Source organism: Trachemys scripta, chromosome 19 (assembly GCF_013100865.1).
Source record: "Trachemys scripta elegans isolate TJP31775 chromosome 19, CAS_Tse_1.0, whole genome shotgun sequence".
In the NCBI taxonomy this organism is placed as follows: Eukaryota; Metazoa; Chordata; order Testudines; family Emydidae; genus Trachemys; species Trachemys scripta.
In genome coordinates this window covers 17580006-17607029 of record NC_048316.1, presented here as the reverse complement: position 1 = coordinate 17607029, position 27024 = coordinate 17580006, and the positions used below count along the sequence as shown (strand labels likewise).

Below are 27024 nucleotides of genomic sequence, written 5' to 3'. Positions count from 1 at the left end.
CCAGAGGGAGCAGCGAGCCCCGCACTGGTGAAATCAAACACACAGGGCAGAAACATTTAACAAGTGTGGGGGTGTAGCCATGAGGAGCCTGAGGTCTGGAGCTATTCCTCTGTGCCTAAGGAGGTGGAGCCGACAAAGCTGGATGTACGGGGGGAAGTTACTGTCACTACTTTCATTTCAAAACGGCAAACCACCATCCCGTGCCGGCGGTAGGTCGGCACCTTGCTCTGAACTCTGGGAGGAGCTGCACTTTGCGGCCGGGCTGGTGTTGTTGGGCCTGGTACCCTCTGGCTGCTGCCTACTGGGCACCTCAGAGTGGGCGTCCTCCCGTACAGCGTCGCCTGCACCTAGAAACAAAGAAGAGCACGTTCGAACCATCCACTGCGACGGCTGTGCTGTACTGTGAGGGAACGGCACAGCCTGGCAGATACAGATTCCCGCGGGGGGGGGGGGGGGGCAGAGCATGGAGGGCTGTGGAAAGGATCGGGCGAGATTAAGGGGTGTGGGGGAGGCAGAAGGCTGCCCCAAGGGCTAGCAGCAGCACAAGTGAAGGCATGAAGCCGGGAAGCTTAATTACCTTCCCTTTCTATACATAACCTTCCTCGGGCTCACCTGCTCTGTGGCTGGTCTCCTTGCTGTCCTCTTCCTCAGGCTCCTTCTCCTTTGGCTTCGCTGCAGCCTCCGTCAGCTCCTCCTCTTGTCTATCAGATGGGACCTGCTCAGCTTTGTCGAGTCCACCGAGCGTTTCTGCCGCTGCTTTACCTTCTTCGGGTGCTTTCACCTCCCCTACGGGGAAACACACACAAGCAAACCACACTCCCTTCACATCTGGTGACGACAGAGGGACAAAGCAACCAGAACTTCCGCACTGGACTCTCCGAGAGTCCAAACAATGGACACAGCAGTCAGAAAGGCCAGCCAATCACCCTGGGGCATTAATTGTTTTAAGATGCTATCAACACGTACTACCCGTGGGACAAGAAAGGAAAACAAACATTTAGCAGCAAACACGTAATGCCTGGTGCCATCCATACGCAGATACATAAGCCTCATCTCTATCTGGGGAGGGTAAGTTAGAGGGAACAGATCTAAGCCAGAACTCATGACTTGCAATACTGAAATGTGCTGCGTGTGTCTGACCAATCTTAGCGCACCACATCCCTGTCCCCGCAGTCTTGCAGTGCCAAGACTAAGATTTGGAGCCATTGAAGCTACAGAGCGGGACAGAGCAGCCACTGACCAGGAGATGGACGTTGCCAGGTACAGCTGTGCTCTTCACCTGAGAAACTGGCCTGGGAGCCAATGTTCTGCATTCCAATCTGCCACATGCACAGCTTGGGGTGACCTCACCTGCACCTCCCTTACATTTCTTTTGGAAGAAAATGGTTCTTTATTGACTGACTAACCACTGAGCTCACCACAATCTCCAGGCCAGCTTATTACAGTCAAGAAAACATCTGGCTGGGGATGGATCAATGTTTAGCTTCTCCTCTCAGCTCCTGCCTGATTTAAGGACAGTTCAGTAACAGATTCACACTAAAGAGAGCAATCAAATCCTGACTAAACCAGCACCCCCTGAGAAGAGCCTTTTTGAACATATTCCTGTTGGGAACGGGAAGCCCCGGGGGGTAAGAAGGCTGCCTACCGGTCACTTCAGGGACCTTGTGGCTTTCTGAATTGGGTTCAGCTGACACGGTGAGAGACTTCAAAGCATTGCAAGCATTGACGATTTCCTGCATCTGAAGGAAACCGGCAACCGCTAGCACATCCTCCACGTTCTCTGGGCTCAGGTTGAGTTTGGCTGTGTACATGAACTCCAGTACCTGACCAAGGCCTGCAAGAAAACAGACCAGAAACAACAAAAACACAAATCAAAGCTCCGGAGATGAGTGGCCTTTTTCATAGCAAGCTAAGTTGCCAATACTTTAGAGGTTGAACTTTAGTGACTAAAGGCCAGATTTTTTTAAGATGGTTTAGGTGGCTAACTCCCATGGATTCAAAGGCCTTAACAACTTATCCTATATGCAGCAATAAAACTCCCTGAAAAGCCTACCCCAAACCATGCCAGATTCTTGCTTTCTAGGTAAGAGTAACAAATAATGATACTTTAACCAGCTGCTGCCATTGTTAGTGTTAGTTTAGCACAAGAGAGTGGGGGAAGGTAAAATTCTGTAGGCTGAAATAAATAAGATATGGAACTCAGGGAGTGTGACTGTCTGTAACCTTATGTTCGTCCTTTTTATAAAACGATGATAAATTTTGGACAAAGTATGCCTTGTGACGGTTTATTCAAAAACTCATAATTTGCTGAACATTATTGTCCCGGTAAAACATATGTGGCAACTGTATAAGACATGTTCCAAGTCTAGGGAAGCAGCCCAAACCAGTTCACCAGAGACAAAAGGCAAACTGACGCCTCAGCCAAGTGTCAACAAAATCAAATGGAGCATCACCTGGGTAAACAGCCATTCTTTGGCAGGAAGAAGGATGCGAGCGAGAAGTTTACATCTTGGCAAAAGAACAGCTGAGAGTTCCCGTGCCAACAGACTGGCTGTTGCCTGAACCCCAGCTGGCGATGATTCTCAAAGAGGAGGAAAAGATATAAAATGAGGAACAGAGACCTCAAATCACCTCTCATCTCTACTCACAGCACCAACGTTTGAAAGAAAAAGTAAGTATCATTGAGTTGGGGGAGTGGTCCTGGTTGAAGGGATCCAGCCAGACTGCTGTGAGCATGTGGTAAGAGAAACCTTTTGCGTTGAATTCACTTAACTTGTTAAGTTAGGTATTAGTTGTGTTTTACCTTTTATTTCTTTGTATCCAATACCGACTTTTATGCCTCATTACTTGTAATCACTTGAAATCTATCTTTCAGTAGTTGTTAAACTTGTTTTATTGTTTTCTCTAGACCAGTGTGTGTTTGGATTGAAGTGTTTAGGAAACTCTATTTGAGATACCAGGGTTTGTGCATTTTTTTTTAATGAAATGATGGACTTTCTATGAGCTTGTACGGCATGGAAGAAAAGAGCTGGGCAGTACAAAACGCACATTTCTGGGACTGGGAATATGCTAGTGTGACTCTGCAATACAATTCAGGAGTGGCTGGCTAGAAGCACTCAAATAACTCAGCTGGGAGTAATTTACATGCTAGAGGCTGTGTGACAGCAAACCAGGAGTGGTTGCTCTCACAGTGAAGCAATGTAAAAGGCACATCAGATTGGAGAATTGAGGGGACCCAGCGGTTCAGCAGTCCAGATTGTATCCTGGGGAATGTCAGATCGAGGCAGGATGATTCTTTGGTTCAGGAGACCTGGGTTAAATTCTAGGCTCTGCCACAGACTTCCTGTGAGGCCTTGGGTGAGTCACTTCCTCTCTCTGTGAATCATTGCCCTGTTTGTAAAACGAGGATAATAATACTTCCATTCTCTCATCCTTTGGCTTGTCTGTTTTGACTGGAAGTTCTTTGAAGAAGGAACTGTCTCTGACGACGGTGCTGGTACAGAGCCTACCACAATGGGCCCTGCCTCTCGGTGGGAGCCTTTAAGTGCTAATGCAAGACAACTAATCAATCTTCTTCTAATATTAACAATAAAAATCTTTCCATCGCTTACTGGTAAGCATTGGAAGCATGTTGCAGTTACGGAGCGTGGATAATCTCCCATTCTACTCTAAGATCATTAGCTTCCAGACGTGATGCACATCTGTCCAACCACCCTTAATGAAGTAATAGCTATTGGGCATATACTATATATTGGCAGGATCATTGTTTCCCTTTTCCCTTCAGATGATTGTTAGACAGCTATCTCTACAGTGGTGTGAGTTTGTATGGGGTACTGGCCACATCTCGATCACAGGAATCCAACAGGTTGTATCTGGCTGGCTGCCATAGGGGCAACTCAGGGAATTACAACAGACAAGCAAGTCCTACATCTGTACCCAGTCCATTGGTTGAAAGAATAACTAAAAATAGAACAAAAAAGATGGAAGATCTGGAAGATCATGATATGATGGGTCTCATCTCACTGATGTGTCAGAATTCTTTGAACATCTCAATAAGGTAATGGTTTCCGGAAAACCCGTGAACATCCTTTCGACTTGCAAAAGACCTTTCACAAGGATCTGCACAAGAAACTACTAAAGGAGCTAAGTATTCATGGAGGGAGAGGCAAGGTATTGTCATGGATCAAAAACTGGCTATGAGACAGAAAATAAATAAGAATAGGGATAAACGGCCAGTTTCCATCATAAAATATTAATAGTTAGGTGCCTCTAGGTTCCTACTAGGCCTTGAGTTGTTTAATATATTTATTAATGATCTGGAAATGAGGTGGAAAGAATGATCAGTGAGGAGGCAACCTTTGCAGAAGGCACAGAATCATTTAGGTTAGTCAAGCTCAGAGAAGACAGAGAAACTTCAGAATGAATGGACAATATGATGGCAGAGAACATTCAGTGTTGATCAATGCCAAGCAATGCACATTGGAGGGAAAAATTTAAACCTGGCAGATTCATGAACCTAGCAGAGTTCTAAATGAATTGATCAACTCAGGAAAGAGATCAGGGCATCACTGAGGACAATTCAATGGGGATCTCTACTCAATGAGCAGTTGCAGTCAAAGAGCAAACAAGATGGTAGGATGCATAGGGAATGGGATGGAGAATAATATACAAAATACTGTAATTCCATGATCTGAACTGATGGTACCCCTCACCTCTAGAATACTGTGCGCAGAAATGGTCATCCCATTAGAAAATAATATTGTAGAATTCGAACAAGTTCAGAGAAGGATGATGAGAATGATTAGGGGCATGAAAACACTCTCTATGAAGAGAGATGGAGAAGACTGGGCTTGTTACCTTAGGCTTGGTCTACACTAAAAAGTTGTATCAGCATAGCTGTGTCAGTCAGGGGTGTGAGAAAACCCACACGCTTGACTGGTACAACTATGCCAACAACCTCATCCAGTGTAGACGCAGCATTGTCGATGGAAGAAGGCCTAGCTAACATCGTTCGGGGAGGGAGAGTTCCCTGCATCGGCAAAAAAACCTTCTTCTGTTGGTGTAGGCTGCGCCTACTGTAGGCAGCTATGCCAGTATAGTTACCCGGTATGGTCTCCGTAGTGGAGACACAAGGAGATGAATAAAAGGAGTCATGATAAAATCATATAAAACAGTGAGTGGTTTAGAGAAGAAAGAGCAGGAGCTGCTCTCCTCCCTGTCTCGTAACACAAGAACAAGAGGACAGTCAATGAAACTGAAAGGTAGCAAGTCCAAAACTGATCAAAGGAAAAATACTTTGCTGCACAAGGTATAATGAGGCTGTGGAACTCCCTGCCACAGGAGGTCATTGAGGCCAAGAACTTAGCAAGATTCAAAGAGCGAGTGGACGTTTCTCACGGATATCAAGAATATGCAGAGTTATAAAAGCTAATACTTGGATATTAGGAAATCTTTTTCTCTAGGAGGGTGGTGAAGCACTGGAATGGGTTACCTAGGGAGGTGGTGGAATCTCCTTCCTTAGAGGTTTTTAAGGTCAGGCTTGCCAAAGCCCTGGCTGGGATGATTTAGTTGGTCCTGCTTTGAGCAGGGGGTTGGACTAGATGACCTCCTGAGGTCCCTCCCAACCCTGATCTTCTATGATTCTAATACAAATCAAGTTCTAGAAACTATGCTTCAGGGTTTAAACCAGTCTCTATTAGGGATTAGGAGAATGTAACGAGGTCAGATTATCCCACTTCTGTTACTTCAGGGTTCCTGCACCTTCCTCTGGGGCATCTGGTGCTGGGCACTGTCAGAGATGGGACACTGGGCTATGGACCATGGGTCTGATCCAGTCTGGCAACTCCAGTGTTCAAGAGGAACGTCACTATCCCCATCCCAGCCCTAATGGGTTCTAGGAGGTTCTGCACACGTTGGGTCTGAGCCACAGCTGGTGCGAATTGGTGCGGCTCCACTGACTTCAACAGGGCCACACTGATTTACACCTGCTGAGCATACGGCCCTTCGTCTCAGGGCCACAGCTCCTCCCCCAAGCGCAGCCTTGGCTTCTCCCAGGAGCCGCACCTGCATACCTGCTGCATTGCTGATGTCGAGATGCACCACGTCCTTCTGATCCACAAACAGCATCCTGAAGTACTCGCTGCAGGCTGCCAGCACGGCCTTGTGCGCCTTGAAGTCAATGCCGTCCACCACGAAGGTGCAGTCACACAGCAAGCCTAGTTGCCTCTGCTGGTTCAGATGCTCCAGGACCTGCTTGCTGTGCTGAGGGAAATCCATAGCTGAGGAGAGAAAGCGCAATCACCTGGCTGATCAGAGCCTACGCTCCGTCCCTCCAGCTCCTGTCCTCGAGCCCGGTGCTGGAGCAAGGGACGTTTTATTAACATCATGGTTATGGTTGGTGTGCAAGCGCCGACTAACGGTGCTTAAAACTGAAGCAGAGCACAGACCCACTTCCGCCCACGGGCCTCAGCCTTGATCTGGAGGAACCAATGTTAGCGCTGACGAGCTAATTCGGTCTCCACTGTGCAGGTAGTCATTGAGCCCATAAGAAAGACGGCCTCACACTGCACTATTGGTCATTATTATGCATTATTTGTATTGCAGCAGCACCTGGAGGCCAGGGCGCTACTGTGCACACACATGGCTAAGAGAAGGTCCCTGCACCACAGTGTGAAACTACAGAAAACAGATGGATACAGACAGATGGGAGTATACGAGGCAACAGCGAGATGATAGTGTCGAGTGGGTTGTAGGAATCATGGTAGAGAAGTGTTTTAAGGAGAGATCTGAGGGACACCCTGGCAGCCTTGCAGAAGCTCCTCCCATGCCCAAGGGCCGGTGTGGGAGAAAGCGTGAAGGTGCTTCTTGGAACGTTTGTTAAATGGACAATCCAGGTTAGGAGGAGGCTGTTCGGAATTTTTGCCTCCATCTGAAGTGCTGGCCACTGCTGGTGGGATGATCAGGTGTGCCAAATGGTATGGCCCTCCATGGTCAACTGTATCAGACCCACCCCATCAAACATCCCCCTGCAAAGCCGCAGGCTGCAGCTCTGTTTTAAACCTGGTTTGGCATAAAATCTGCTTCTGTTATTTTGTCACGTTTTCTTTCAAAAAGAGACTGCTGTTTTCTGACTGAAATTCACTGGTTGAGGCCTGCAAACGAAGGCCCACCAGTGGCTGCTGGAGCAACACTAGGAAGTGCCAAAAGGAATTTTAAATACTGATTTATAGTATCACATTTATAACACGTCCCCTGGTCCTTCCAGTCAGACAGACACTTAAAGCTGAACGTCCTATTGATCAGCCTCCATTCCTGTAACCCAGTGTTTCCCAAATTTGGGACGCCGCTTGTGTGGGGAAAGCCCCTGGCGGGCCCGGCCGGTTTGTTTACCTGCCCCATCCACAGGTCCAGCGGATCGTGGCTCCCACTGGCTGCGGTTCGCTGCTCCAGGCCAATGGGGGCAGCAGGAAGCGGCGTGGGCCGAGGGACGTACTGGCCGCTGCTTCCAGCAGCTCCCATTGGCCTGGAGCAGCGAACTGCGGCCAGTGGGAGCCGTGATTGGTTGAACCTGCGGACGTGGCAGGTAAACAAACCGGCCCGGCCCGCCAGGGGCTTTCCCTACACAAGCAGCATCCCAAGTTTGGGAAACACTGCTGTAACCTCTCCTTGCACCCAGCATGGCTCCATCCAATTGCAGCTGCTAACATCAAACCATCCGCCTGGCCTGTTTTCACCACGTTGCAGTTACTACTGGCTCCCACTTTTCCAGTCCTGCCCCTTACACACAGGACTTTCCCTGAATTAGCACATAAAGCCATGACCCTCTTCCTTCTTCAAATCTCTCCACAAGCCCCACTTCTACTGTGAAGCCCATAGACATCAACTGATCCCAGCTTGAGAGGGGGCAGTGGGGATTGCCAATATTTATTTATATCTTTTAAATATTTCAACACATGTCAAACTGTACATCCAGGCAGCCTATGTAACTGCATGAACGTACCTTATCCTCCCTCACCCCATTCTATTCTATGATTACATCTAAAAAGAAACAGACAAAAGATTGAGGTTGCAAAAAGTCAAACACTCTGGAGTTAGAAAATGCCCGATTTAAGGCGGTCTGTGCAACCTTCGTTCAGCCCCCTTGTGTGTATCAGTCAATATTTATTTTTATCCTCCTCATTCAATGTGTGGCCCCAGACGTTATTTAACGCACACCATCCATTCTTGCACTGAATACAAAATGACTGATTTCCTCCCAGGCGTTTCTATGGTGCTCTCCCCACCTGAGCGATTCACAAACGTTAGGGGATTTATCTTCACAACACTCTAGAGAGCACTGGGGGGGAGGAGGCGTCATCCCCGTTTTCCAGCTGAGGAACTGAGATCCAGCCAGATTTTCAAAATATTATTTGACAAAATTGTCAAGTGACCAACTCATGATGCCCACGGCCTGATTTTTCAGAGAGCTCAGCATTTTTATAGTACTTTAGGAGGCCAAAGCACTGCTCCAGTTGACTTCAGCTGCAGCTGTGAGTCCTCTGCACTTCTGCCAATCTGCTCCCAGGTGTCTCATGGTACCCAGAACCACTGAGGAATACACCAGGACCCCAAGGAGCACACTTTGGTACAAAGTAGAGCCGACTGCAGAAGCCCTCATCTTCAATATGAAGGTGAGGCTCGGAGACTACGGTCCCATGGGAAGCTCCACCTTGATCTCAGTGGGAGGGGTGGTCACAGATCACATTAGAACGCCTTTGGCTACACATGACCACCTACCCAAAAAGAATCCTCTATCATTCCAAATAGAAGAGGAAGGTTTAAGTCAAACAAGCCGCCCCATGCAGTCAGTGTGCTTTAAAGAGCAGCCGCCCTGACTGATTATCCAACTGAAGAGCAGACAAACAACATTTAATAGCGATATCCCAAGTGGCCCAGGAATGGGGGTAGGAAGGCTGGTGTCGCAATGTATGGAAGGCATCCTGTCTTTAAATAACCTGCGGAAGTAAGTCTTGTTGAAAGCACCTCTCACAGCAAAGTGGAATGTAGTGAGGGAGGAAGACTCCATCTGGGCTAAGTATAGCCGAGTGAGAGAGAGATCTTAGTGCCCTGGCAAATTTCAGCTTCAGTCTTTCAATTGGATCTGTACAGGCAGACTCCCGTGCCTGCACACAGGCTAACTGGGCTCCAGACAGGTGCAAGGGTGAGTCCATGTGGACTCAGTTACAAGACTGGGGCCTTAAAGCAGACTTTATAGATTTCATACAGTAGATTTCATAAGCAGTCATGGGAAAGGAGGGAAGTTTCTCTCATGGATCAATACCTGGTTAAAAGATAGGAAATAAAGGGTAGGAATAACTGGTCAGTTTTCACACTGGAAGGAGGTAAATAGTGGTGTCCCCCAGGGATCTGTACTGGGACCGGTGCTGTTCAACATATTCATAATTAATCTGGAAAAAGGGGTAAACAGTGAGGTGGTAACAACTGCAGACGAGACAAAATTTACTCAAGATAGCGAAGTCCAAAAGCAGACCAAGAAGAGGTACAAAGGGATCTCATTAAACTGCGTGACTGGGCAACAGAATGGCAGCTGAAATTCAATGCTGATAAATGCAAAGTAATGCACACTGGAAAACATCATCCCAACTATATATACAAAATGATGGAGTCTAAATGATCTGTTACCACTCGAGAAGGAGATCTTGGAGTCATTGTGGATAGTTCTCTGAAAACGTCCGCTCAATGCGCAGCGGCAGGCAAAAAAGCGAATAGAATGTTAAGAACCATTCAGAAAGGGATAGATAATATGAACGAGGAGAGAATTAAAAAGAAACTGTTCAACTTGGACAAGAGACAACTAAGGGGGGATATTATAGAGGTTTATAAAATCGTGAATGGTAAGGAGAAAGTGAATAAGGAAGTGTAATTTACTCCTTCACATAACATAAGAATCAGGTGTCACCCGATGAAATTAATGGGCATCAGGTTTAAAATAAACATAAGGAAATACTTCTTCAACACATAGTCAACCTGTGGAACTCATTGCCAGGGGATGTTGTGAAGGCCAAGACTATAACAGGCTTCAAAAAAGAGTTAGATAAGTTCAGGAGGATAGGTCCACTAATGACTATTAGCCAAGATGGTCAGGGATGCAATTTCATGGACTGGGCGGCCATCGCCTCTAAGTCCCAGAAGCTGGGACTGGGCAACAGGAAATAGATCACTTGATGATTGCCTGTTCTGTTTATTCCCACTGAAGCCTTGGCCACTGTCAAAAGACAAGATACTGGGTTAGATGGACCATCGGTCTGACCCAGTATGGCTGTTCTCATGTATTATCTGGAAGATCCATAGATTCACTGATTCTAAGTCCAGAAGGGACCACTGTGATCATCTAGTCTGACTTCCTGTATAACACAGGTCAAAGACCTTCCCCAAAACAATTCCTGTTAGAATTAGAGGAACTCTTTTAGAAAAAAACAGGATAAGATACGTTGAGAATTTTGAGAGGATACAGTCTTTACTTTGAGTTATAAAATTAGCATGTTTTCTATTATAATATAAATGTGTGTGTGTGTGTGTGTGTAATTTCATGGACATAATCCCTATCCTTTCCTGAATGACTTTCAGCCCTTATCAAAATGAAAAATATTTCAAGCACAAAAAAGGGCAGCTGACCCCACAGGAAAACCTTGAAAGAACACTCTGTGACTCATCTGCTCATTTAGAAAAAAAAGAAAAAACCCAGGCCATTTGCAGGAGAGAGAGATACACCTGTTCTCAAGAGCTCATCGGCTCCCACAGCTTATTTGCACCTGAAATCCTAATCCTCCATTTGTGACTCACTTGCACAGCAGCTAATTACAATGTCACAAACACAGGGTTTATGGTTTCAAATGGGGAATAAGCAGCAGGAACAGACACTAAAATATATGGATAATTAAATAAATAAAAAATTAATCAAAGACCCTGTATTCATACCCCTGTTAATAAAGGCAAGGAGAAGAGAGAGGCAGAAAGTGAGGTTTTTTAAAACTCTTATAACAGAATTAGATAAACCATAGGAAATCATGCAAACAGAGCAGAAAGTACCTCTATGGAAAGGGGTAGATGACATTCAACAACATCCTTTTCATGCTCAAAATGGGTTTACAAATGTTGTACAGGCTTTGTGCGTGCTTGCAGCATTGGTAAAGAGAATCGAGTCTCAATGACATACCGAGAAGAAGCCAACTTTAATGTTTGTAACTCCTGCTCAGAATTACCCAAGCGCAAAATATCTGATCAGAACATGTGGGGGGAAAGTACATTTTCACATCCAAACTAAGTCAAAAATGGTTGCATAAAATTTGATCACATTTCCCCAAAACGTGTGTGTGTTATATACACGCCCCAATGATAGCAAGGGAGCGGCCACAGTCCTGACCAGACAGTTTTGTGCTGTAGAACTCGGCTCTCTGGGAGCCAAGGGGTGAAAACATGATCTAAGAGCTGGTCTATACTTGAAATGCTACACTGAAGCCATACAGCGGCAGACACTACCTATGCTGATGGGAGAGTTCTACCATCAGTGTAGTTAATCCACATCCCCAAGAGGCTGTAGCTAAATCAAGGGATGAATTCTTCTATCAACCTACCATTGTCTACACCAGGGTGTGGATTTTTCACACCCGAGTGACATAGCTGGTTCGACCTAATTTTTTAGTATAGACCAGGCCTCCACTAGACGCAATGAAGGAGAAGAATAAAGTCCTTTCCAGATGGCCAACGTTCTCCCTTGTTACCAATAGCAAAGACAGTATGTTGGTCTGGGCGCAAGACCTGGGTTGAAAACTCACTTATTTCAGAAACAGACAAGAGAAATGGGGATGCTCACCCACAAGAGGTCATCTGGCTGGATGACAACTGCTCATTTGATATCATTTTAAGGCAGCGGTTCCAGCAGAATTGGATAGCCACAAAGTAGTTGGAGAAAGGTAACCTGACATCACAACATAACGTCAAGGAGTTGTGACCATTTTGGGGTTGTGTGACTCCATCCAATGCAACAGTCTCACTTTCTTCTGCCCCAGGGTGCTCTGGAGGCATAGAAAGGGATCACAACAGCCAGAGTTGATTGGGTCAACCCACAGCCTGGTATATTGATAACATGCAATGAAGATCATGATGTATTTACAAGGAGACACCTGATATTACTCCCAAATATGTAAAGAACAGTCCCAAATAACCGTAGCACGATCCCGTAGTCATGGGTTTCCATGGTAGCAAGTTCGCCTGCTGCTGGGGGAAGACTAGGAAAACACCTAGGGTAACAGCTCTGGGTACATGAGGAAAGCAAGAGGAGAAGGCTCTTCCTCCTGACAAATTAGAAGCCCTGGAGTCAGCTTCTAAACCAAAATTCAATCCGAAAGTTGCTGTTAATGGATATTTTCTTCCAGGAAGATACAGTTACTGCGGTGGGCGCCGACTTATTTTCTCACAGCGCTTGTATTTCGATGCTAACAAAATTCCATCTGTGCAGAAACGCCCTTCATTGAGTCCTTTGGCCACACCATGACAGCATGCTTGGCCTGCTTGCTTCTTCAGAACCAAAGCCCTCCACGTGAAATCTGCTTTGAAGACTAACCGGTATCCTTGCTGTTTCCAGCTGATGCAGTTTGCCAGAACAAGCTATTAGTTTGTTAATCCAGGGCGCCCAAAATTCACAAGACAGAGGCCAGGGCCAGAAGGAAAGAACTAATCACCAGAAGCCAGTACCAAGTGTAGTCCAAGCACCCACCTGGTCCATCATTTAGTCTCTGTGAGCTTGCTAGCGTATTGAGGAAAGCTGTTGCAGTTTAACGACCTGCAGCTGAACAAAATTGGGGCACCAAGACTTACAAACTATTCGGTAACGGATGGACCCAGATATCAAGACATGGATACGTTTTGACAACGTCTAGCTTGCGCCAAAATTTTGCAGTGCCGTATCGTTTTGTGTCTAGGGCCAACAACATCATATTTAAAATATATCAGCTGTGCCGTGCTATCAAGTTAATTTGATTCTCATGATCACCTTGGAGTCTTCCTCACACGAATGCTGAGCTGTCCCTTTTTCAGATCTTCAGAGATCCCGGGATGGCAATTTGCGGCAGGACTTTTACAAATTTATTAAAGTAACAGTGTCAACGATCACCAAGAGTGATAATGAGCAGGGAAAGCCAGATGTGTTCTAATTACAGAGACAGGATGACAAGCGATCAGCGATGCTCAGTAAGAATAAAAAAATCCCTCACTTAGCATTAAGCTGTAAAAAACTGACACTAAAATCTGCTTGCATCTGCCAGAAGAAATCAAGGGAGTATCGGTGGCTCATACGCATCTGTCAAAGAGCCAAGGAGACCAGATGTACCAATCCAGCCTAATGCATTTATCACATTTCAAGACAGAAAGGAGCCTTTTCACTTTCTATCAAGTTTGTTGCAGAGAACAGAAGCTATTTTCCCTCCAAAGACTTAGTTAACTCCTTTCAAACGCTATTTACTCTAGCCCCTCCTACTCGCATACTAACAACACCACCATGTTGTACTTCTGTAAAAGCACCTTTTATCTGTGCCTCGCAAAGTATTTTACAAACATTAGCAAACTAAGCCTCACAATAGCCCTGAAAGTGTTCTCTGAATTTTACAAGCAAATCAACTGAGGCACTGGGAGTTCAAGTGACTTGCCCATGGTGACACAGCGAGTAAGTGGCAGAGTCATGAATAGAGCCCAGGTCTCCTGCCTCTTGGTCCTGTGATTTAACCATATACCATCCTGTCTCTAATCAACATGTATTTCCTGTAACTAACTCACTCCTCTTCTGGAAAGAAATTCTGCCTCTAGCACCCAGACCTTTGAGATAAAATTCACCAGCCCTTTGGTGGAGAAAGGGAAAATGTAGCTCTTGAAAAGGCCCCTTTTGGTTGAACTGGGAGCTGTTTTGACTTGCTCAGATGGTTCAGTGCAGTCTTGGAAGAGTACTTCACTGCAGCCTAGTTGGTTTTGTGGTTCTGCTGGCACTGCTAGGAGAGTGCTGGTGCAATTGCATGGACAGGAAATGTTGCAACACTTCCCTCATCTGGGCAACTGGGAATTTGCCTTTCTATTCTACTGAGGTACTTACATGGCACCTGGCATCTGAGTTTATGTGGAAGACTTGGGATGCCTGTATTCCTGTATCAAATATAAACCCACCGTCCCTTTTCTAGCCAGCCATCTGTCATATGTGCAAGTCTGATCGTCACATTGGTACCTGCCATACTCCACTAGGAGTATATCCCAAGCTGCTTTCAAACTCACAAAGCCTCAGTCTCTGACATGCAACCAGGTTTTTAGATTCACTCAGGTAGTACAGCCATATATCAGCCTTTCACAAAGGCAAACGCACAGGTTGTCAGTACAGTAACAGCTCCTTTGGTTACTGCTTTAAAGAGCTAGCCCATCGTCTGGACGCTATCTCCTTTTTGAGAATACATTAGCTTGACACACTTCAACCTTCCATCATTATAGAGACAGATATGCGCCAAACGCATCAATCTGGTGTTCTCATTACAGAGTGTGGAAATTTCCATCGGAAACAGTGAAGGCCTCAGATGAGGTTACAGCACACAATATTTTCTTCTAAAGTAATGAATCCCACTAAAACTGCTAAGATCCATTTTCCTTACGTCCCTCAAGACCCCTCGTTCTGAGACCGTCTCAGAACTGGTCCTGACAGGGTATGAGATGTACTTAAATGTTCTGGATGTCTCCTATTCTGCCCCTTGCCGGTGTTTCTATGACAAAATCAATTTCCTAATGTCTTGGTTCTTCTCTAGGTCCATTTTGAAATCTAGGCAATGCACTGGCCTTTCCTTAAATCAACAGATACTTCAAAAGTTTTCAAGCAATAATACACCCTGTAGTAATGACAGCCATGTAATAAATGGCATTCCCTCACCTGCACTTTGACCACCTTCCTTGGGAGAACTTCAAACAAGTCAAGCCCCCAAGTAGCTTCAAACAGCTGCCATTTTTCTTAACTTGCCACCAAGACGTTTCCTTTTTTTCTCCTTCACCAATAGCCCTGCTCCCTCCTAAAACGACACTGACCCAAAGCCCAGCACAACCAATATGCAGTTCAAAGCCAGGAACAGGCTTACGTTCTGGAAATGGGACCTGCACACCACTGGAAAAGGAGAGGTTCTCTGTTCCATTGGAACAACCAGTACTAGCTTCCAGGCCCTAAAGAGCCTGAGAGATGGGACTTTAAAATTAAGACATTTGTATGTATCGAAGGGTTATTTCAGGTCATTTTTAAAAGATGTTTCATATTTTAATTATAATTTCCCCCTGCTTCTGATCCCTGTACAACCAGAATCATGATAGTTAAGGTACCTGGGCTTTATAAATGAAGGGATACAAGACATAGCCCCAATATATATATTTTTAGGAATTCTAAATCTTTTCTGCAATCATTTTTCTGTGAACTCTGTGGCCTACGCAAAGTACATGATGGTGTGGAGCTGTACGAAGGATTTTACTGGCATCCGGTTGGGATGACCTGCATAACTCACTTAAATTATAACTAAAATATTTGGTCAGGTAAAAGGCATCACCCCCACCCCACCACCACCATTATCCACCTTCCTCATGTGGCTGGAGATATTTTATTTGAAGTCTTCAAATTTTAAAATACAACAAGACAGACCACCCATTAAAATTATTCAGAGCTCAGGGCCAGTGGGAACTGAATGTTGCAGAACTGAAGCTCAGAACCCATTACAGAATGTTACAGAACCCATTTGATCAATATTCCGACAATACATGTAATAACACTGAACACTTTCCATAAGAGAGTATCATGATCCCTATTTTTATAGATGAGGACACTGACACACACAGAGGTTAAGTGACTTCCCCAAGGTCACAGAGTCAGTGGCAGAGACGAGACTTAGAACCCATGTCTGAATTCCCAGTCTTGCATCTTAAGTTTTATACCGTGCTGCCCTCTGAAGTGTCGCTGGGAACTTTTCCTCAGTAGAGTTCATTTCCAATGGAACAATTACTCAAATCAGCCATGATTATTATTACAGAATGGTCCATAATTAATAGCAAAAAGCAATTTTAATGTTACTTTATATTAAAAGGTGATGACTGTCAAATATGTAGGGCATAGCTGAGATGCCATAATGATTATTAACATTGATAAAAGACAGGCTCAGTTTAAAGTTACACAGAAAGGGGGGAAAACATCTTTTAGGAACATTAGCCCACATTCCTACTGTTAGATAAAATGAAAGAAGGTAACCAGTGTGATGAGGAGAAAGGCATAGACACCTCATGCAGAAGGCAGATCTCACTGCCAATTCTGGTCCACATCAGAGTCATGCAACCGCTAAGAATTCTTTGGTTTGATCAATTTCTCCTTTACTACATTTCATCTTAGTGTTATTCTATGGCTACGCCATTCAAATACCATATAGAACATGATGCCATTGGGATAATAATACGGCTGCTGCTGCATTATAAATAGTGATGTTTTTACCCATCCTACCCACTTCAGAACAGTGGAATATTGGCATATTAACACACTTGCTCTCAGTGAAATGGATGTCTCATTTCCTTCACACAGCTTAATTACTACTTTATTGCTTCCCCCCCCCTTTAAACGGTAAATACATGTTAACATTGTGAGAGGAAGGATTGCCCAGTGGTTAGGGTGCCAGCCTGCGTAACTTGTGTGCGATTCCCTGCTCTGCATGTGTGACCGGGGGCAAGTCACTCAGTCTCTGCACGCTCAGTTCTCCAGGTATAAATTAGAACAACAGCATTTTCCTATTTCACAGCCCTGTTGTGAGGGTAAATACACTCAAGTGCTCAGATACAAAGATAGAGAGACTATTCCTCTTGGAAGTCTCTATCCATAACCTCGTCTACAGAATAGAGCAGACTGCTATATGTCACACCTTAACTGGCTGTCTTGGATAGATTCAACAAAAAGTTGCATTTTAAAATACAAAACCACTGCCCCAAAGTCAATCTACTCCCTAAAAAGGGAAAACAAGTTGGACTGCATATGTGATGCTCCTTTACCAGGGCTCTGTTCTACTCACGAGCTATACTGTGACCAGCAAAGTGGTATTTGGGCCTCGGCTAAAATAAAAAGCAAGGGAACTCAATTCCCAGAGTTTAATGGAGCTAAGAAACTAGAATGCTAGCAACCTTTGAGGCTCGCCCTCTCCAAATCACATCAGTAGTGTTTTCCCTTTCAGTCTTCCTCTGACATTGCTGTCAAGTCTTTTATTACTGTATCAATCATAGTGATGGAAAGCTCAGTACCAGACACCTGCATTTGTGGCATGCAGTTAAAGATAAATAAATCTGCTAAGTTTAAATTAAGCTTGCCACGTGAGCCCCCCCCTCGTGACTGCCAATGGGGAATGAGAGGCAAGCCAACGCTACAAAGCACCAGCGTCAGAGTTTAAGGCTAGAAGGGACTACCAGATCATCTAGTGCAGTGGTTCCCAAACTTTAACAACCTGTGAACCCCTTTCACTATAATGTCAAGTCTCACGAACCCCCTCCTAAAAATGAGCATTTCCAGTGATTTTCTCCTTTACATGAGTATAAATTATAAAAGCAATGAGCTTGGAAATATAAAATTTGTTTTTATGACATGCTTATTACACACTATTTATTGTTAATTATTTATCATTACAGTATTTTTATTACATTATGAAAACGGCAACACTCTTCCAAGAGCTCACTTTTGTAGCCTGTATCACTCTGAATAAGCCTGTTATAAGACAAGGCTCCTATGTTTCATCAAGGAGTATCAGATGTGAAAGAGCAGGAACGTATTTAAGAAGCCAACTCAAAGAGTTCCTCTTATACAAGCATTCAGGTCTGGAGCAGTCCAGGCAAACAACGCACGTCGCAACAAAGCTTAAACTTGTTCTTCATAATAATTTAAAAAACACGACTAGCTGCCTATTTAATTTTAAAAACAGCAAAAAATATCCACCTCCCTTTCCATTTCTTATAAGGAGTCTTGAAGTTTAAATCTCCTCAGTGTAATAGAGATGCTGGCTTTGATCTGCTTAGCTCTTGGAAGTCCAGGGGCTCTGGGCTGCTGGCTCCGTGGGGTCCATAGGGACAGCTCTGTCCGCTATTAGGGATTTTTTCCCCGAGAGTCCCCTGTAACATTTCACAAACCCCAGTTTGGGAACCACTCATCTAGGGTGACCTCACCTCCTGTATATCACAGCCACTAACCATCGCCCAGCACCTGCACATGAAACCCAACAAGTGGAATTAGGCAAAGAACAGGAGGGACCAAGATGCACCAATGCCCAGGGCCCCTGCAACGGCAGGGAACTGATTAAGTGAGACATACACAGATGACACCTGCAGGTAGACGAGCTAAGGTGGGCTCTCGCTTGGAGTCTCCCACACGTGGCTCTGTTTTCATACCAGTGGTGGGATTGTGGTGCCCACTGAAATTGTGACAATGCCTAGGGGTGCTGGCAGGAGTGTTGTAGGAGGCGGTTTCCCTTACTGGTTAGGTATGTAGCAAACAAATTGCACAGGTAGGTCATAATTTGGATTATTTGCAGAAATTTAGATCTGAATTTATGCCTGTGCAGTTAAGTGTTAATACAGGGTCACAGCTCAGATTGTATGTGGAACCTTGACTTTGGATGTTACTGACGTAATTAATTAATGCTAGGGGTACATGCAAGTCACTAGGAAGAAACCGCCATGCTGCTCTGATCTGGTGGTCTCTCTACACTAGGATCCTGTTTCCAACAATGGCGAGTGCCGGATGCTTCAGAGGAAGGGATAAAATCTCCATAATGGACAAATATGGAATATCCTGACAACAGATGTTTCTTCCTAATCCTCAGTAATAACAGATTGGCTTATACCCTGATGCATGAATTTACACATCCCTTCTAAGTATTTCTAATTGTATCTAACGTAATTGAAGATGTTATTATCAATACATACGTTTAATCTTTGTTTGAATCCTAATGTCTTGCCCTCAATGTTATCTAGTGGCAATGAGTTCCACAGGTTGATCACATGTTGTGTAAACAACTATTTCCTTTTATCACTTTTAAATTTGTTGCCTTTCAATTTCATTGAATGTCCATTGACTCTTGTACTGCAAGGATAAATAGGAGCAGCTGATTTACTTTCTGTTTACCATCATCTCCCCTCTTATGTATCTACTCTATAAACGACATTGTCCTAATCTTTTCACTCTCTTAGTACTTGGGAAGCCTTTCCTATTCCTACTCATTTTTGCTGCCTGTCTCTGGATGCCTTCTATTTCTGCAGTAGCTTTTTTAACATGGGCAATCTAAACCAAACGTAGTATTCAAAGTTATGGTGTGCCATTAATTTGCATAATTGCTTTACCATCTTTTCAGTATTATCCTTTACCCCATTCCTTATGCATCCTACTATGGTTCGCTTTTTTGGATTGTTACTGTGTATTGACTTGAGCTGATGATTTTTTTGACCTGCTACAATGATGCCCAACTCCTTTTCCTGAGTGACTTCTGACTCTCAGCTACTACAGTGATGAGTATGGTACAACGGAGGACAAACATCACATTGTGTGTTGGAGACCACCCCCTCCCCCCCCACAAATTTGGGAAGGTCACAGTTTAGGCCAACAATCCCTTGCAAAGGATTGTGTTAATGGATCATATTCTGCCATGCGTTATATGTCACATCCCATAATACTGAGCTCATATTAAAATTCAGTAATGTTGGATCTACACACCATCATATTAACTATAATATACACACTCTGCTCATGTATTTAACTAAAATAATATCATGAGCTATGTATTTCCATAGCAACTCTCTCCAGTATCTGGGTGCTGAACTACTGACAACTGCATTTTTTCCACCCTTAAACAAACCCTCAAGTTACTCACTGCTGCACTAACTTTCGGTGTTTTAGCGAGGGCAGTAAGTGTCCGACATATGAACACAATGGCAAAGCAAATGTCATGTTGATCTGAAATGTTCATACAGATCAATTACACTTAGAAAGTCAATTGCATGTAGTAGGTGTGTGTATAATACACGTGGCTTATTGGTATTATGTTGGGAATTTCAGTATTGCTATTAGAACAAAAAATATAGTCTTGGGTAGAAGTCCATTGCATAGACACTTATAAGGCAGTTTTCCTAATCCATTCTGCTGGTGATTTACTTGGCAAACAGTTAAACATCTTATATAATATTAAGACGCTCACGCTAATGCCGAACATGATGAATGCATTGCTCGGGCTTGCAGAGTTAACGTGTCAAATGAACCATCAGCAAGAAAGGAAGAGCAAGCGGGAGCACAACCCCACAAGCAGATTCAGTTGTCTGGTCCACAGCCGGAAATTTCTTACCCAGTTTTCAGTAGCAGGGCAGCTGCACCAGTATTACCAATAGTGTAAAGTCTAGGGTAGACTAGGCATAGGTGTCTCTTCTCACTGTGTCCTTAATAGGATTAGCTGTGTCAGGACCCTTAAACCAGGTCTCTGCTGGAGTTTACACCACTGAGAACATCAGCACAACTGAACAGTTGTTCTGGAATAAGAAATTTCCCGATGTAGACAGATGCATCCTGGAGGAAGTGGGTAAGACTCAAATGCTGATTAAACTAGACATTGCTGTCTCGCAGCCCGCGGTTCCCTACTCTTCGGGGTCACTGTCACACTTTCTCAGACTGAGTTCAGCGGTGCCAGCCAGAGCCCACTGCCTGCCCTCTGACCCACCACCAACCTTGGCCCGCCACACAGACGCCAGTCTTGGCCCAGGTGCCACAGGGGGTGAGAAGAGGTAAATCTGAATGGGAAGCTGCAGCGTGGTGCGGAGCCCAGTGCAAGGAGGGGTAGGGGAGAGACCAAATCCAGATGTGCACGGGGGGCAGGGGGGATTCACATGGAGACAGCAGATTTAAGATCAAGATGTTGCTTTTATTACAGACCAGCAGCAATCGCCACCTCACAGGGTGGGTCCCACTCACCCCCTACAGGACACACCCTGCCCCTCCCACCTCCCCCTGTCTCCACTTGCTCCCCTAGCTACCCCCTGCCCTATAACTGCCCCCACCCCTCCGTGCCCCCCTCCCCTCCAGCTCCCACTCCCCACAGATCCCCCCTCCCCTCACTCCTACCAGGGCTGCCCCCTCCCCCACAGCTACACCTGCCCTGGCTGCCCCTCCCCCTCTGGCTGCCCCCTGGAGCTGCCCTGGCTCCCCCCGGCTGCCCCCGCTACCTGCCATCCCGGGACCCGCAGGTGAGTCACATTTCGGCAAGCAGGGCTCAGACTGACACGGAACGGACAAAGGGCGCCGCCATTTTGGAGACGGGCGGAAGCGGCGGCGTCTCACCTCCCCATCCCCATGCCCCCACGGGCTTCCGGCGCATGCGCAGCTACCGCGGGGGAAGCACGGGCGGCTGACAGGCCACTCTAGCGCATGCGCCGCTGCTCCGAAGAGTCAGGGCGGGGCATCGAGAGCGAGCAGCGGGCCTTGCGGATCACGTGGTGTTTCCCAGGGTTCTCCCCGGCGCCATGACACCAGAGGCAGCAGCTGGGCATTGCCCAGACAGTGCAGCAGAGGTGGGCTCAGGCAGGGCCTGGCTTTGTGGCCGTAGCCAGGGTCAAGGGGACGGGGCTATGCCTCCCAAAGCACTGTGGCCAGGCGCCATGCGGAGCGTGGGTGCCCCGTGAAACCTTGTGCCACCTCTGTGCCACCTCTGTGCCACGCCACGCCACGCCCTGGCATGAGCCTAGCCTGGGAAGGCTAAAACTGTGACTGCCAAACTGACATCAGCATGGCCAGCCTCAGGCATTCGCAAATCATGAGCCGGGTCTTGAAGAGCCATGTGTTGGCTTCAAAATCAGAAGGTATTTAAAAAATAAAAGAATGTTTTTCTTTTGCTTTGCTTTCTGGGCTCGAGCTGCGCTCAGGTCCCCTGGTCAAGCTTTTCTTTGCCACCATGAGGGCTAGACACTCGCTCTTTTAGAAAGGGATGCTGAGATTCTCACATGAGTCCAGCAGCTGGGGCTTTGGGGAAGAAACACCAAGTATCACAAGACTTTCAATAGAACGGTGAGAGTTCGTAACAGCGTTATGTGGGCATGGAGGGAGAGGTGATCTTTCAGGGATCAAGCATGTAGGGCTTTGACTATCAGGACAGAAACCTTGAACTGGACTTCCCTGAAAGAGTCAGGATATGCGAGGTCTTCAGGGCCACTCGGGATCTGGGTATGTTTACACAGCAACTAGACTAGTCTATGCAGCTGGCCCATGCCAGGCGACTCAGGCTTGTGGGGCTCGGGCTGCGGGGCTGTTTCATTGCTGTGTAGACTTCCAGGCTTGGGCTGGAGCCCAAGCTCTGGGACCCTCCCACCTCCAAGGCGTGGATCCTGAAACAAGCGTGCATCTAGCAGGGGTCAAGCAGACAGGAAGAGCAGGGTATTTACTCATCTGCAGATAAAGATCCTTAGAGGTGAACTTTGCAACATGCCAGCCTCTGATCAGAAGGTCTTATTTGGACTAAAACCATACTTTCTTATTGCAACACCAAACACAGGCTTATCCTAACATTGTTTGGTGTAGAAATAAAAGAGATACAGTGCCATGACTGGTTTCAGAGTAGCTCTGCTTAGACTTGGTTTGTGTCCTCTGGATGCTTACATTGTAACCTCAAATTAGCATCAAGGGCAAAAGTTACATTTTTAGGTTGCCCTGATTGTGTGTAATTAAACACGGCAGCACTGAGAGTGTTTTACAACTCTAATGTAGGGTGACCAGACAGCAACTGTGAAAAAACGGGATGGGGGTGGGGGGTAATAGGTGCCTATATAAGAATAAGTCCCCCCAAATGGGACTGTCCCTTTAAAAACGGGACATCTGGTCACCCTACTCTGATGTTTTGTTCCGCATCACACTGGCTAAATTGTGTTGAATCCCAGTTTTAGACACGTGAGCAACTGAATGCATAAATGTTTGCAGGAACGGGGCCTGTGGAAGCACATGGTTCTTAGTGTAACATCAGCCCTTTCAGATTGTCAGGAGATATATTTAAAGATGGAAACATTTTGAAGTAAATCCCCTTCGAGGGTGCATCTGGTTCAATTTTAGATCATAGTCAAGTGCCGTCCCAGCTGGAGACATCCCAATACCCAGTATCCTGCCTCAGCCTTCCCTGACAAGCCCGGGAGTTGCCAATGGAAAAATGTACAGGATTGTTAATTGTCTCATACCCAGCAAAGTTCCTATTCCAGTGTGCCGATCATTTTCTGGTGCTGACGTCATCTGCTTGTTTTTCCTTCTTCTTTCAGATGTTCTGCTGCCCTGGTAATTAACCCAGGTCTAGCCAAACAATAGCTGCAGCAATGGTTTGAATATATGCCTCACCCTGTTCCATTGACTTAGATGAGGTGGAAGTCTGCTCCCTGCCTCCCCATTCATCTGAATGAAGTGAAAACGTCAATCTTAGCTGAAACGATTTAAATCAGGCTGGATCTCTTGACCTATTTATGAGATTTGCAAGGCGTGGTCAGCAACTCTTCCAAAAGTGAGTGCCTGCCCCAGTCTGGGAGTTGTGAACGTCCCTGGCTCAACTGGGCGATAATACCTTAATTGTCAGCATTAGCCACTTCACTGCTGATCATTTTTAGCAGAGGTAACTGGGAAGAGCGAGGGAGCAAGCCCTATAGGGGATAGGGATTAGGGGGGTAAATGCAGAGGGCAGAAAGGATGAGAGACATAAAGGCTCTGTCTACACAGCGAAAGCTGTGCACGGGACAGTCTCCCGGAGGGAGCATGAATTAGAGAGCTCAGCGCAGACTAGAGGGCTGAGTATGTACCCAGGGCCTGTGCCAACCCACACTGTGCCGTCTATTGTTACCTGGACTAGGTGGATTCAAGCTAACCTGTGCGCAGCTTTTGCTGTGTAGTCTGACCCGAATACAAGGACAGAAACACTGGGCAGTCCCAAAGGAGAGAATATTTTCCCACTGAGGCCTAGTGGACACTTCAAACTTAGGGTGACCTTGCCACATTGCTGAGGGCTGCGAAAAATGTCACGCCCTGTGTGATGTGGTTAGGTCGAGCGTCTACACTACCGCGGCGTGGCTGCAGCACCGTAGCTGTGCCACTGTAGCCGCTGTGGTGTAGACATACCCTGAGTCAGACTGAATAATAAACGTGATCTCATACATCCCCATGTGAAAATAACACTTTGCCTGTATGAGAAACTTCCGGCGTTCCCCGAAGGTGAATCACTGTCACTGGCTTACAGCGTGAGGGAGCCTCGTCTGTGGCCACTGGGAGAGTCTCGCCCCAAACTACTGGCTGCTGGAAACACAAGTGCCCCGCTCTGGGCTCCGCAAGTCCTGCTCTTTCCATCCGCAGCACGGCACCTTGCACCCTCCAGCCCTTAGGCTCCCTAAGTGCAGAACAGAGAGAACCTGGGTCTGAATCTATGTAGATAGTTAGGGCCCCCCCCCTCTGCCCCCCTGAGTTCTGCTCTGGCCCTGGGCACAGGTCCTTCCAACCTGTCTGTACATCCCTGCTTCGTTAGACTCGAGTGCCCAGTGCCTCGCCCTCTGGCCGCCCACAGTGCCCACAGATGCGCTGTCCGGGGAACAGCTTCCCAGGTTCAATGCTCTCCTTAGCCCAAACCAAGCAAAGTTTGTGTGACAAAGCTTCAGACAGAGATTCAGACAGAGGCCAGGATAAGGATTGGAAACATGGTTACGGATAAAAGAAAAATGTCAAATGTCAGCTAGACCCCGCACTTATTACCACATTCCTCTCCTGTCTAACAGGGTATTTTTCACCCACTGGTCAGTCTGTCTAGCACTTGGCCAGTCAAAGGAGCTGGAATCCCCTTTTCATGAGACACCCACCCTGGCAGAGCGTCACCCCGTAATGGATGCCATCTTGTCCCCTATTATACAGTTCCAGACCTGTTGTCTCCTTTCATAACCAGGCTGTGTCGTTAACTTCACCTTGCCCTGTTGGTCCCTCTATTCAGGGGCTTTTTCTTGTCTCCTTTGTGCTCTGTAAAGGCCCAAGCCTGCACCTGGTCTAGAAGTGGGCTAGGCTAAGTGGAAAGATGTCAATTATTCTCTCTTGATCGTGCGAGCGCCGAGAACCCCCCGGCCCCAGATGACCCGTTTCTAGCAGCTTGGAACACAGTATTCTACGTGGTCACATAACTCTTCAGATATTTTTTGTACATCCATCCCGCAATAACCATGACAAGTTCTTAGTGTCCAGCGGAGACCACACCTGGTCCCCTTTGACAAAATAGCATAACGATGGTGATCCCAGGGATGCATGCCCATCTGAGTATGCCCAGGCAAGTCCCCGAGCAAAGACTCAACTGTGTGCCCTGTCCCCCATCTGTTGCCACGTGGGGTGCCTGAGTCACAACATATTACACAGTTCACCAGTGCACCGATGGATGCCCGGCAGACACATATGTTGCTGAGGTCAGAGCTAAGGATTAGTGTTATAGCATGGTCACGATCGATGTGATATGTATGTGGTTACTGTACATGTTGGAGGTGGATGGGGCTTCTTTAGAGAATCTGTCAGTGAAAGGTGTGAATGGAATGTCTGAGCTTACTCACACGCGTAACCAAGCGTTTTCGTTATGCGTCTACACATCCTAGTGTAAAGAGCTGGGCAGCGTGTACGTGTGTGATCGTCCGCCACTGGATGGAGTAGGCGCTTCTCAGATTTGTCTCACCTGCTCTCCCCTACTCACAGTGAATCTCCTTTAGCTCAAGTGGCAGGGGCCTGTGCTTCCACAGACAGAGACGCTGATTTCTATTCCTGCTGCGGCCGTGAACTTACACGTAGAGCAAAGTGAAGGCTGCAAAATTCCTGCATAGCAGTAATATCGTCAAGTCATCGTTGGGCTGTGAAATATCCGGCTAACTATAGACGGGGGCAGATTCTGCTCTGGGTTCTAAATCACTGGCCAGATGTAACTGAGAGCGGAATTTGGCCCAGTGTATGCAATAGAGGCCAGTTAATTTTACCAGGAGTTTCTTAAATCACTGGTTAAAGTAAATAACTGTAAAAGTGACTAGCCCCTTTCTCTCTCTGGGTATGCGCGCACACTTCTATTGGATTAGCTTGGGCTATGGACGTTATCAGCGAGAGAAATTTCCACCCCTGCCTTTATCAATCCTAGTGGGTCCTGACCATGTTTTGTATCATCCCCTATAAAGCCTCGTCTTCAAAGACTGTGAGGAAAACAGTGAATCTGTGTTGCAAAGAGAGAGAGCCTGGCACCTATTTATCTGCCGCTGAATTTCAGCCTGTAATGTTGCGCCTGATAAAGAAAAGACCCCAAGGTCACGGGACCGAATAAGGGGCTTTGGGTTTCATCTGGTTGTTTGTCGGAGATTAGGGAGGGATGAGGTGTTGGTACCTAGGCGGACAAGCAGCAGCCAGTCTGCATACAACTGGTTTATGACACCCTAAACAAATCGATAACATCAAACTGCCCATTGCCGGTTCTTGCCTCAGCCACCGTCCCTTGGGTTAATTATAATGTAGTCCAGTCAATGCAGACAGAGCCGTTGCATGTGTTGGAAGTGGGCTGGCTCCTGCATGCAGATGTCCCCTGCTTGGGTGGTATAAACTCAGAGAGTGGGGGCTGTTCCCTTGGCAGGTTCTGAACGCTCCTGGAGGAAGAAGGAGAACACACATGACCATGTGCTTGAAATATTACTGGCAAGACAGACCAGGTAAGAGACAATGCTACATTTCCCTCTCTTTGTCTATCCGCTGCTCGACACACATAACTGGGCAATATTTGGGCTCTACACCAACTTCCAACATCGGCAGAGCAGTCTAGCCCAGAGAAAGAACTGGGGACATTTCAAAACTCTTGGGACAGTTCCTAGATTTATTTTGACTGTCACTGCAGAAGCAGATGGGCTGGGACAGAGTTGACTCCCAGAGTCTGATGAACAGTTAAA

The 27024-nt window shown here is 46.3% G+C and overlaps 1 protein-coding gene across 3 annotated transcripts in view; it reads right to left on the bottom strand.

The window, feature by feature from the left end:
* The window catches only part of ZBTB17 (zinc finger and BTB domain containing 17), a 33538-nt gene extending 12115 nt beyond the window's left edge, over positions 1-21423 (bottom strand). Inside the window, exons 1-5 of one of the 3 annotated variants that reach the window (XM_034753460.1) lie at positions 21289-21423; positions 6072-6278; positions 1646-1834; positions 613-786; positions 222-347 (exon numbers count right to left, since the gene is read on the bottom strand). In XM_034753460.1, coding sequence (XP_034609351.1) covers positions 222-347; positions 613-786; positions 1646-1834; positions 6072-6278; positions 21289-21295 — 703 coding nt within the window. In that variant the 5' untranslated portion in view covers positions 21296-21423. Of the gene's footprint in view, positions 1-221; positions 348-612; positions 787-1645; positions 1835-6071; positions 6279-19008; positions 19030-21288 lie in introns of those variants that run through there. The other 2 variants (XM_034753461.1, XM_034753462.1) reach the window with 2 other exon arrangements.
* Between the last annotated feature and the right edge of the window lie 5601 nt (positions 21424-27024).